Raw genomic sequence first — 12,784 nt, forward strand, 5'->3', positions numbered from 1 at the left:
AAGCTTGGAGATAAGGTTACGATACCGAAGACGGCTAAGGACGAGGATAAGGACTAACAACATCACAGGGGTTACATCTCCTTAGCTGAATGAAAATGTCTGGTGGTAACTGGAATGAAACTTGAAGAGGAGGTCACAGTACTGGAAATGATTATGGTTAAGGACGAAGATGAGGAAAATAATGCAAATAACATTGGGTTACGAATCCAGGCCAAAGGGTGTTAGACTGGAAATTTAGGCCTAAAACTATGGATTCAACATTTATCTTTAACCTATAGAAACCATAAGCTCATCTAAGTTTACATATATAAACTTTATATGCATGGATTGGTAAGAAACCCACGCTGTTTGACCTGCTCACTTATATTAACATATTTTCTTACTTTGAATAACCCATCTATTTAGAATGAAGTAATATACTTATGATTTCTACCGAATAAAAAGCATCTTTGCGAAGAAATTAGTTCAATATTTTTTAATCTATTATTCAACTAATGTGAGTCAAATTATCTCACTGTATATTTACCCTTAAAGGAGAAAGGTGTTTCCTTTATCTACTAACAGTTAAGAACAATTATAGAATAACGATAGGCATTGATTGCTAGTTAATCTAATGAATAAAAAGGTTAAGAACGACTGCGTTCATCAATGAATGAAGGACTCTGATTGCTTCCTATTTGTTTGTTATATCATATGAAGGTTAGATCAAGGGTACAAATTTACTTGAGAAAAAAAACACTGTGCATGGAAGTTCGTATTGCGTTTATTCACTTTTCAAAAGTAATCAATAATCCACCACTGCGCTCCTATCAAACATAATTATTTTCTAGAATACAGAGGCTGATATGGGGCTGGTGTTGGATGGTAGGGGGCAGGGGTTGGGTGGTAGGGGGCAGGTGTAGGGCGGTAGGGAGCAGGTGTAGGGCGGTAGGGGGCTGGGGTAGGCTGGTACTGTGCCTCTCCATCGTAGGTGACCTCAGCGATGTAGCCCTCGTCTCCGTTGACGGTGTAGGTGACCCTCTGGAAGCGGCCGTCGGGGAGGAGGACGGAGTAGCCGCCGTTAGTGTTGTAGCCGTCCCGGGCCTCCTGGTGACCGAAGTCGTTGCCTGAGTAGTCGTGCTTCACAGCATAGTTGAAGTCGTACTTCGGAGCGTCCTGGAAGTCAAAGAACACAGTGATATGACTGGAATGATATTTGTGTCGTCTCGTATACTTCTTGTTCCAAGACATACATGTATTCCAGAAACTATATGATAATAATAAGATAAAAAATTACTTGATAGGTGGGTGCTGGAGGGGTGTATCCGTATTGGGGTGTAGAGGGGGCCGACAGGACAGCACCCACAAGGGTGAGGGTGAGAGTGGCCTGGAAATTGAAACATTTGTGATAAAGATCACTAAAACCTTGTGTTGTTACATTTGTAAAAGCAAAAATATATGTATACTTGCTCGTGCGTATACATATTTCAACTTATATGTTTGTGGGTCTAGATATACTTATGTCATGAAATAAATCCCCATCTTCAGAAATTACTAAAGAAACGCTGAAACATTAATTTACAGTTACACGTAAAACGTCACCCAGGAACTTGGCAAAGATCTAATCGAGCTAAGTACCTTAACAAACATGTTTCAGGGAGTGGAGCTGGACAGTAGTGATCGGTTACAAAATGAGAAACTTATATATAAGTGTCCGGGTTGGGTGTGGTGACTGAGGATCTAGTGAGTGGGTGGGGGAAGACCACCACTGGTTGAAGAAGGTCATCGGAGGAAAGCCGATGCAGGTCAGCGTCATTCGGAGTAATATTTTTTATAGATATATAGATAACAAAATGTTTCTCATAGTATTCATATATATTTGTAAATATAGTTAATCCTGGGAAGCAAATATTCCTCATAGAATTGACATGAGGAGTAAAAATCGTATGATATCAGTTCATTCTCACCAAGTAACACGTGTGATGAGAATTCTGTCTTGTTTAAAACAGCAGTTCTTCAACATTTATCACACTGGGCACGCTAGTTAAGACCCTTTTTTATACAACTTTCCCATATAAAAGGCTTAAATTACTATGAGTACCTGTCTCGTTGACACAATTTTTTACTCAATTGAAAAAAATAGTCTATTATCGAGGGTCTTTAGAATCAGTTAAAGAAATGAAAAAAGTATATTTCTAAAATAAATATTGTTTGCTTATGAAATGAGAGCGACTGGTGTACCCACTGAAAGTCGCGCGTGTACCCTCGGGGTTTCTTGTACCAGTTTGAGGCTGCTGTTGGACTTCAGAATACAACATTCATTTCTCAGACTCATTGTTTTCTGCACTACATGGAATATAATTATAGCCATCTCCTACGATGCCATTACCTCTTAAAAAGAAAAAGAAAGAAAACGCAATTAGTCTAATTATATTGTCTTATATTTGACAGCAGGTGAAATGTCAAGGAGACAATCCTGGAAGACGAAAAGTGGGAGAAGATACGATTCAAGTGGAGAAAAGAAGGCAGAATAAGAAAACTAGAAAGTTTATATATCTCACTCATGAAATTTTATTGTACCTTGTTTATATCCATTTTGGATTTGTTATGTCTTTATTTCTGATTGTCAAACACAGAGCAAGTAGTAGATGGAAACACTTTGACCAAATGAGGAAGTCAGCAAACGGACGAGATTTCGTGCAGGATGCAGTAAAGTCTTGAATTTTAAAATTCATCAGGATAAACACCAAAGCAATATACTGTAATGTTTATGATTCTAAGGCTCCTTAAAGTAAACCTTTATCTGTACACCTACTATGTAACAGGCAGCACATAGACATACATACATACATACATACATACATATACCAAGGCTTTTTTCCCCCTTACAAGGGAGGTAGCCAAAAAGGAAAAGGCATAAAATCATTCCCACCCATTCCATCCCTGAATACACTCCACACCCCTCCACCCTCCCTCTTATCTTAGCACCTCCTGGATGACGGTCATCCCTGTACCTTGCCCAATGCCCATAGACACGAACATGAAATATATGAAGAGGATATTTGGTAAATAACAAAAACAACAAGAATAATAAAAACAACAACAGTAACAACAAAAACAAAAACAAGACCAACAAAAAATAATAAGAACAACAAAAGTAACAAGAACAAAAAACAACAAGAACAACAAAAACAACAGACAATAAAAACAAGAACATGAACAGCAACAGCAAAAACAACAGGAACAACATCAGTAACAACATCAACAACAAGGACAACAACAACAACAACAGCAACAACAAACAAGCAAACAACAACAACAACAAACAACAACAACAACAACAACAACAACAACAACAACAACCAGCAACAACAACAACAACAACAACAACAATATTTAGTTCTCCTTCAAGGGAGATGTTCAATTTACCATCCGTGCCTAGCCTTTATTCTAATGTATATGTTACTGTCTACTTAACTATTTCTCGACAAGCATAGTGTTTATTTCAGCAACGCACTTTCCCAATGAACACTTTTGTCCTCACTATTTCCTATGCCTGATCCATTAATTCACACTCACCGCTTTATCTTCCGTTTTAAAATATACTGGTAATATTTTCAAATACATGTACATTAATTGCTTCTTCTTGTGTACTTAAACATTTCCCCCTATGTCATTTCTCATTGTGACATTCGACACGATCATCCATTGACGCTCCCACTGTACCTTTCATCATAGTCACCCGAATCACAAACACAATCACCTTACTTTCTTTGAAAACCCCGGCAATCATAATGTCTTTCTTCATGTTTTACATCCTAGGATACTTCATCCCCACAGTATTTTTTTTTTTTTTTTTTTTAGTTTAATATTTTCCTTATATGATATGCTACAAATACTTTCCATTGGGGATTACTACAACTTAGAAATCTCCTATAGTTGGAACTGAAAAAAAAAATGAAGTTTAGAAAATTCCAAATAACAGAAGCCCATTTCTGTTTGTTTTGTATTTTCACATTGAAATCCTATATTTCTAAATACCTCCAGCAGAAAAATTTATCTAAATAAACATACAATAACGAACACTTTTATGCCTGCTTACTATGGCTCAAGAGTGCTGGAGGCTCTAAAAAAAAAAAAAAAAATGATAATATGACCAGCAGCGCCTTTTCTTCGGCGGCCTCGTTGGCAGCAACCTCCTTGCCTCACCCCTTCACCTCCCCACCCCACGGTGTCACACCCAACTAGGCGAGTTATACATATATATACAGATACCTGCTTTCATCACCAGACTCCGCTATCCATCGTTGTATCACCATCTCGAACTGACTCGCTGAAGCGATATGTTTGTCAAGGTGGGAAAACTCCTTAGCCAACTTACACAATACTTTTATTCATATAATTTTAAGAATGATTTGATCTATATGAAGTATTGATCTAAACAAGACTGAATAATTTTTGCTAAAGCATTCAGTATAAATGACATATATATTTGAAATCGTCGTTTATCTAAACAAATGATCATTTTATATATGTAACTAAATGTATATGTAAGTTTCAAACGTGTACAAGTAAAAGAATTTGCATAAGTAAGTAGCACGCTCTTCTGCAAACATGTAAATCTACATCTTATATAGGAAATGTAAGCTTGTGTACGTATTTCATGAATACTCACATTTGCGCTCGCAGGAACAAATACTCTTGAGTAAAAGAAACAAAAAATTGTGTAATGTTTTATAATAAACACAATTTATTAATAAAACTAAGCAAAAAATCCTAAAGTTCACGCTTATATAAATATATGTAAACACACAGACACACACACACACACACACACACACACACACACACACACACACACACACACACACACACACACACACACACACACACACACACACACACACACAGACGGGACGCCACGAGCATAGGTCCCGTTCCCGTAAGATACAACTAGGTAAATACACACACACAATAACACACTAACACATACACACACACACACACACACACACACACACACACACACACACACACACACACACACACACACACACACACACACACACACACACACACAGGCATACATACGCATGGGCACAATCCCATATTCACATGCTACCTTGCATTGATTTTATCCCAAATATTTTTGGTTGTCATTAATACATTTCTCCCTCAGATCATCCTCACCCTCGCCACCATGAGAGCTGTCATGGCGGCTCCTTCTGTCCCCCAATATGGTTACACCCCTCCACCCACTTATCAAGTAGGTGTTAACTCTTTATGGAAAATATAAAGGTCTTAGAAAAAGGCGCTTCTAAAACAATCGTCCTTTTTCCTGCTAAAAGCGTTCTCAGTAACCCCATGGATGTTCTTTAGTTATCCCTTAACCCCTGTTATTCAAGAACATTGTGTTCTACACTTACTACAGCGTCTACAGCCAGCAACTTGAATGTATTTTTAAAACATCAGTGCAATAGATGCTTTTCGGTCATCGACTAATTTGAGTTTGAATCACTGATAAGTGTTTATACATCTTCTCCTTTGAAATACCTCCATGAGGAGCCCCAAATATAAGAATCAGTGTCTCGGACCAAGAAACCGAACGCATCGCGAAGAGAACGAAAAAACGTAGAGACTAAACAACTTCACACCAGGCTTAATGACCCCTTTATGGGTCAATAGCCTTAAAAAAAAAATACTCAAGATTGTTTAAGTATTAACTATGTCAACATATATTTTACTTGACCCCCAGGATTCTCCCAAGTACGACTTCAACTACGCAGTCAAGCACGACTACTCTGGCAACGACTTCGGTCACCAGGAAGCCCGTGATGGCTACAACACACAGGGATCCTACTCCGTCCTCCTCCCCGACGGTCGTCTCCAGACGGTCACCTACACCGTCAATGGAGACTCTGGTTATGTAGCTCAAGTCTCCTACGAAGGGGAGGCCCAGTACCCTCACTACGAGCCTGCATCCTACCACCCTACCCCCGCCCCCTACCGCCCTACTCCACCCCCATACCATTAATGGCAAACAATGGCTTAATAGACATAAACAATTATTTTTATATGAAAGCGAATAAAAGATATCACGAACTTTAATATTGTATGTTTGATCCTAATGCCAACTAGCGAAATGTCAGTGAAGAATTAGATGATTTATAAGATATTCATCGAATCTTCCTGAAACAATTTTATTTCTCTTTTTTTTTTTTAACGAGATCAATCGACTATCCTCATTGTAGTAAAGCCAGTCTAAATAAGGATCAGAAAAAATCATATTCTGAGTAGTTTGAATAGTGTTGTGTTTATCTCTTATAGATACACGAACACTTTTGGAATAACACTGCCAACCTTTATTAGTTGATTAAAGAAAAGGAAAATGAAGATCAAGTGTTTCGGAGTTAACAAGGAAGCACTAGAATTTTACGAAAAACGAATCATATGGCGACAATTGGAAACTACACGAATGAGCTAATAGTAATAAGCATGGCATGATAAATAAGCAAAAGAGTGGAGTGAATGGAAACTGGGGAGGGGCGTAGAGAACATAGGCACACTAGCCAACACTAACCACCTCGCCGATACTAAATCTCTTCATTATGATGTCCAGCAACTTTTAGATAAACTCTGATCAGGCCAGAGCGTCCATACAGTCACTCCTTGTGTCAGCTTTCATTCTCACCCACGATTTTTCCTTTTATCAGCTACCCTTCTCACTTGGTGCCCTGTACTCTGAATACATTCTTGATTCACCAACATGTAGTGCTTATTCAGCATTTGAAATAATAATGAATTCATCAACATCATTAATTGAAAGCATATGCCGGTAGCGCCTCGCTTCACTCACATACCGACGATGTTCACCACTTTTTTTCTTTCTTTCTTTCTTTCTCCGTCTCTTTGTTTTTTATCAAGACACTGTGCAACCACCCTTCCTATTCCAAATAGTTCTCGTTAAAAATTATTGACTTACCACAGCTATGGGTTCTGTGGACGTCTCGTTTGTCTCCTTGTGTGTCTAATCAAATTCAAGGAAATGTGCCATATGCCCACACAAAGTTGACGTTCACGAATTATAATGGTAGCAAGCCTTGACCAAGTCTCATGGAGCAGTTTTACAAAATGATTCTTAGAGGTCACTTGGTCCCAAAGATGTTGAGACGCCTCTTCAAGTCTGCATTCACTGTCCATGCCTCACAGCCTTACAAGAAAGGGGTCACAAACGACTTGATGATTCGAATCTTAGTTCTCCTGAATAAAAATATTTGAAAAAACTACCCAACATGACCCATCACTGATATGTTTTACAATAATGAGATGTGTGAAGCCTTGGAAAACATCAATGTCCTCACCACTTGTATGGGTAGACTGATTTCAGTAAGCCACGATACGCCTGGATCTTGGTCTTGGTCAAGGAGACCTAGAGACCCAAAACTCATTCTTTTTCTGTGGACTAACTCGATGGCGTCAACTAGAGCCTCCAAAAACTCTACAAATGCTCAGCATTATTTGTAAAGACAAAAAGAATTACCTTAGTGTTGGTAATGGGTGCTTCATGATTATATTGACCAACAAGTCTGTTCTCTGCTCAATCCCTCTAAGTGTTCAAAAGTGTCAGAGCAGAGGCACATTCTTTCCTCACTCAATGCATGCAAAAAACCATCTCTGTTGAAACTCACTATGGTGCTCCACAAGGACACAAAGCGATAGAATCCGATCAGTTTCAGAATTTTCAGCTACCTGAAACTAACAGATAGGAGCAAACCCGTGCCTGCAACACATGTCAAGCACCTTGTCCGGCACAATGAGAAACATAACAACTGCCGTTTTCTTTTCTCCTTCCAGAAAGAGACGACTAACATCTTTTTCCAGTCAAAGCAAATGGTACCGCACAGCCATATTGCTGACAGCGCCACGTGCAATCCACGGATCATGGTTTTATGTCCACGTCTCAATATCTCCGCGCTGAGGTTGTAGATCCCAGCCGCTTCTGTGCATTTCACCTTACAATCTCTCTAACTTCAAACACAGGTGACGGAGTTTTATCTATCGGTGAATCAGTATCCGTCACCCAAACACCAGCTAGAGCAGGGGTTCTCAACCTTTTTCCTTATGTAAACCCTGTGCTTATGTCTTGCTGTTCTTCTTCCTCCTAGAACTCCCATCACTAAGTAATAGAACCCGATTGCATCCACAAACTATCACTAGTTTTCAATTCATGGTCCTATTTGTGAACCACTGTGGGCCACAATGGCTCATTGAACCATAGGTTGGGAACCGCGGAGCTAGAGTGAGCTGGCTGCTTGGAAGGTCAGCCATGCGCAGACCTACAAATTACTCCATCCGGGGAGTTCTACAACCATCCATGTCTGACAGTGAATGTCCATCGATTGTTCGCACAATGCCCATCTGGATCACATATTTGGAGCAGGGATCAGTAAACAGGTCTCAGTTTAGTTGTATTAAAAATACCTTCAACATTCTCCGTCTTTAGTCTAAAATAACCTCTTCATTTGAAATAATACAACTCTTCCATTACTGGTCCCTAACTAAAGAAAAAAATGAAGAGTTTTCGTGACAAGCGGAGATGTATTAAAGAAAATTGTTCAATATCCATGTAGAAGGACAATATATCTACCTTGTGAAACGGTCAAAACTGTTGGACCAGCCATGAAAACTTATATTCTTGATACATAATGAAGTATGGCAGCCAGGATGAGTCTCAGTCAGTCATATAGCCAATCTACACATGAAAAAACGAACCGTCAAATCCCAAAAATGATCGCGGGACCTCACTGGCGAGTCACATTGCAAAATTCTACCAGAAAGAAGACTAGCAGCAAAGGTTGAGCAACTTTACGTGAGACCCAGTTTGACTTTCGACCCAGCAGAGGTACCATTGGCTAATCTCGGCTTTAAGATTACACGTGAAAAATAGTACCACAATATAAAACAAAATACATTTTTTTGGACCAGGAGAAAGCCTTCAGTACCACCTAAACTACTAAGAGCACAAGGAAACGAACTGTTTCACCATCCATATAGGAATAAGATGAGGGGGTATATTTCCACTACCCTTCCTTTTTTATAACTGAATCATGTCCTTAATTGAATGGATCATAAAGACTTTGAAATGGAGACGAAAGTGTTACAGATGATCCTCGGAGTCACCAAATTAAAAAAACTTAGGAACATCAATATCGACACCGACATTTCAATGAATCTAAACTATCATGAAAAATAAAATCAGCTAGTGTGACCATAATATACCAATTGAGCCGCATAGATATGTGAGAAGGTTGCTGGGCTGGCGCCCATATTAAGAATCAATCAGCCATTCAATCAATCAATCAATCAATCAATCAATCAATCAATCAATCAATCAATCAATCAATCAATCAATCAATCAATCAATCAATCAATCAATCAATCAATCAATCAATCAATCAATCAATCAATCAATCAATCAATCAATCAATCGATCAATCAATCAATCAATCAATCAATCAATCGATTATTCAATCAAATTACAACCCAGAGGACAAATCCAAGGACAATACTTCAAGAATTGTTGCAAACTACAGTTAGCCCAAGAGAACGATAATCAGAGACACTTTGACTGAAAGACTGTGAAGACCTACAGGCGTTTGTGTGAACAGGTGAACATGAAATAATATATATAATTCTCTTTACTGATATTTACTAGTTTTTGGAAATCTCCACTATTCGAAAAACTTCAAAATTCAGAAAATCACGGACACCAAAGGCGTTTTCGTTACAACTATTGAGGTTCTTCAAATTTAGTAATTAATAGCCGAAAAAAATGTCTAAAAATGTACAATACGAAACACTTTAATGCCAGTTACTGTGACTCAAGAGTGCTGGAGGCACTCACCAAAAATCTTGTCCGGACCAGCAGAGCCTTTTTACAAATGGCCTTCTTCAGGGTGCAGCATACTCACCCCACCCACTCACCTCCCCTCATCACAACGCCACACCCAGCTCGGTGACATATATATAGATACATGCTGCCGTGATCAAACGCCACTATTCACTGTGTTGGAGCACAAGCCCGAGCAGAACCACCGAATCGACATGTTTCTCAAGGTAACTGGTTTTCCTAAAACTAACTTGAGCGTTATTTTCGCAAATCTTTAATAGCGGTTGATATGATATCAACTATCGGTTTGAACGACATGCAATAGCGTTTGCTTAATCAGAAATATCAAAAATCGAAATATTCTTCATTAGAAAATATATATATATATAAATATTCTTCATTAGAAAACATATATATGTGTGTGTGTGTGTGTGTGTGTGTGTGTGTGTGTGTGTGTGTGTGTGTGTGTGTGTGTGTGTGTGTGTGTGTGTGTGTGTGTGTGTGTGTGTGTGTGTGTGTGTGTGTGTGTGTGTGTGTGTGTGTGTGTGTGTGTGTGTGTGTGTGTGTGTGTGTGTGTGTGTGTGTGTGTGTGTGTGTGTGTATGTGTGTGTGTGTGTGTTCACGCTCACATCCACATGCATTAACACTCCACTCTATGTTTATCTTCCTCACATTGTTTTCTCAAAGCTTTATCGTTGTCATTGATACAAACATCTCTCTTTCAGATCTCCCTCACCCTCGCCCTCGTGGGCACTGCCCTGGCGGCTCCTTCCAATCCTCAGTACGGATACACTCCCCCACCGACCTATCAAGTAGGTTATATATCTCCATGGAAACCATGAATGTCTTTGAATAGTGTTTCTTAAACGTCTTTGTTTTTCTCCACTTGAGGTGATCTTGATATTGCCAAGCCATCTCCTTCATTTCTTTCTCAATTCCCTTACAAATAATGACCAAAACAAAACTTTTTGATGTTCTTCCTTTATTCATTTATCTATCTATTTATTTATTTCTATTTATTTGTTTAATTATTTTTTATTTATCTATTTATTGATTTATTTATTTATCTATTTATTTATTTATTAATTTATGTATTCGTTTATCTATTTATTCATTTATTTATATATCTATTTATTTATCTATTTATCTATTTATTTATGTTTAGTAGCTGGAATACTTTTTTGATAGCCATCCCTAGGGCAGGTGAGATTTTCCTTTCATTCTTCGAATGATTCGATGATGATTTACCAATAACATTTCACATCCACTCCTTCCCAACCTAAAACCCTTCCGTGGCCCCAACACAGAAACCTTTGTCTAAGATCAATAAATCCGCAAGACTTCTTAAATGTTAACCATGTCATCACATACAGGATTCTCCCAAGTACGACTTCAACTACGCTGTCAAGCACGACTACTCCGGCAACGACTTCGGTCACCAGGAAACCCGTGATGGCTACAACACACAGGGCTCTTACTCCGTCCTCCTCCCCGACGGTCGTCTCCAGACGGTCACCTACACCGTCAATGGAGACTCTGGTTATGTAGCTCAAGTCACCTACGAAGGGGAGGCTCAGTACCCTCACTATGAGCCTGCCCCTTACCACCCTACCCCCGCCCCCTACCGCCCTACACCTGCTCCCTACCACCCAACACCCGCTCCCTATCACCCTACCCCTGCCCCTTACCACTAATGACAAACATGTCCGGGATGCATCCGAAACATAAATTATTTATTTTTTGTACGAACGAAAATAAAAGCATATTTCGAACTTACTTTGTGTGTATCTAATTCCTATGACAATAATATTAAAATCTAGCAAAAAATCGGTACGTGATCAAATCTGTTATAAGACGTTCAGAAATGATCCTTTGAACAGCTTTAATTCTTTCTTTTTACAAGAAGAAAACACTGAAATATATTTATTGAATTAATATCAGGAAAAATTTTCAGTCATTAGATTAAGTCGTTTTTATATATTATTGAAACATAAGTTTACATCAAACTCTCAGAATATCAAGATAAATGCAAAATACATTGATTATGATAAAAATAATATTTAGAGGTTAACAAAGAAATTCCAGAAATCTTACAAAAAACAAATCATTCGTCAACAAGAAAAAGTTTGATTATGATAGAAGAAATAGGGTTAACAAAGGAACTTCAGTAACTTACGAAAAATAAATAATTCAACAACAAAGGAAATCTGAATACACTATACTCGATGCATCGAAAACTGGCCGTTAAGGCGGAGCACGGTGATTCTCCCTGTGTTGCCACATATAATTACTTTATCATTTTATTCTATAATTTTATAATGTTGCCACATATAATTATATTATAATTTTTTGTCACACACAACCACTGAGGTAAAATCAAAGCAATGTTTTCTATACAAAGGTTTCGTTTCTTCGAGTCGTGGACATGGCATATGAGCAAAAGAGAGCGACGTTGCCACTCCAACCCTTCTCTGGCCACGCCCCCACACTGCATTCAGAAAGCATTGCATCCACACGCACGTTTTCGCCGTGGATAAATACATTATATATATATATATATATATATATATATATATATATATATATATATATATATATATATATATATATATATATATATATATATGTAGAGAGAGAGAGAGAGAGAGAGAGAGAGAGAGAGAGAGAGAGAGAGAGAGAGAGAGAGAGAGCGGGCGCGTGAGCCGTGTGGGCCGTGTTATCTGTGGAGATGTGGCATCATCGGGAAATTCCCTAACCCCGCCTTAGCGGCCAGTTCTCGTTGCGTTTAGTATAGTGGAATGAAATTACATACTAATAGCAGTAATATACATACTACAATAAACAAGCAAGGAGGGGAAAATAAACAGAAATTGGGGAAGAACGCAGAGAACATGGGCACACCAACGCTACCGAATC

At 38.5% G+C, this 12,784-nt stretch overlaps 2 protein-coding genes across 2 annotated transcripts; one reads left to right on the plus strand and one right to left on the minus strand.

Annotated features, from left to right (window-relative positions):
* Positions 1 to 819: 819 nt before the first annotated feature.
* Positions 820 to 2,574, minus strand: LOC143036008 (cuticle protein 21-like). Its single transcript, XM_076203266.1, has 3 exons — positions 2,560 to 2,574; positions 1,277 to 1,366; positions 820 to 1,155 (listed from the first exon to the last, which is right to left on the minus strand). Exons 1-3 carry the CDS (start codon positions 2,572 to 2,574, stop codon positions 820 to 822), a joined length of 441 nt encoding a protein of 146 aa, XP_076059381.1.
* A 5,731-nt stretch (positions 2,575 to 8,305) lies between these two features.
* On the plus strand, positions 8,306 to 11,562 carry LOC143036240 (uncharacterized). Its single transcript, XM_076203488.1, has 3 exons — positions 8,306 to 8,425; positions 10,594 to 10,680; positions 11,242 to 11,562. Exons 1-3 carry the CDS (start codon positions 8,306 to 8,308, stop codon positions 11,560 to 11,562), a joined length of 528 nt encoding a protein of 175 aa, XP_076059603.1.
* The last annotated feature ends 1,222 nt before the right edge of the window (positions 11,563 to 12,784 follow it).

The sequence above is a fragment of the Oratosquilla oratoria genome, chromosome 20 (genome assembly GCF_046742065.1).
Source record: "Oratosquilla oratoria isolate Oo_2021 chromosome 20, ASM4674206v1, whole genome shotgun sequence".
Lineage (NCBI taxonomy): Eukaryota > Metazoa > Arthropoda > Malacostraca > Stomatopoda > Squillidae > Oratosquilla > Oratosquilla oratoria.

Coding starts and splice junctions, on each gene's coding strand:
- LOC143036008 (XM_076203266.1), bottom strand. Junction 1,156..1,276: donor CTCCAGCACCCACCTATCAA/GTAATTTTTTAT, acceptor TTTGACTTCCAG/GACGCTCCGAAGTACGACTT.
- LOC143036240 (XM_076203488.1), top strand. CDS start 8,306: ATGCGCAGACCTACAAATTACTCCATCCGGGGAGTTCTACAACCATCC. Junction 8,426..10,593: donor CATATTTGGAGCAGGGATCA/GTAAACAGGTCT, acceptor TCTCTCTTTCAG/ATCTCCCTCACCCTCGCCCT. Junction 10,681..11,241: donor CTCCCCCACCGACCTATCAA/GTAGGTTATATA, acceptor CATCACATACAG/GATTCTCCCAAGTACGACTT.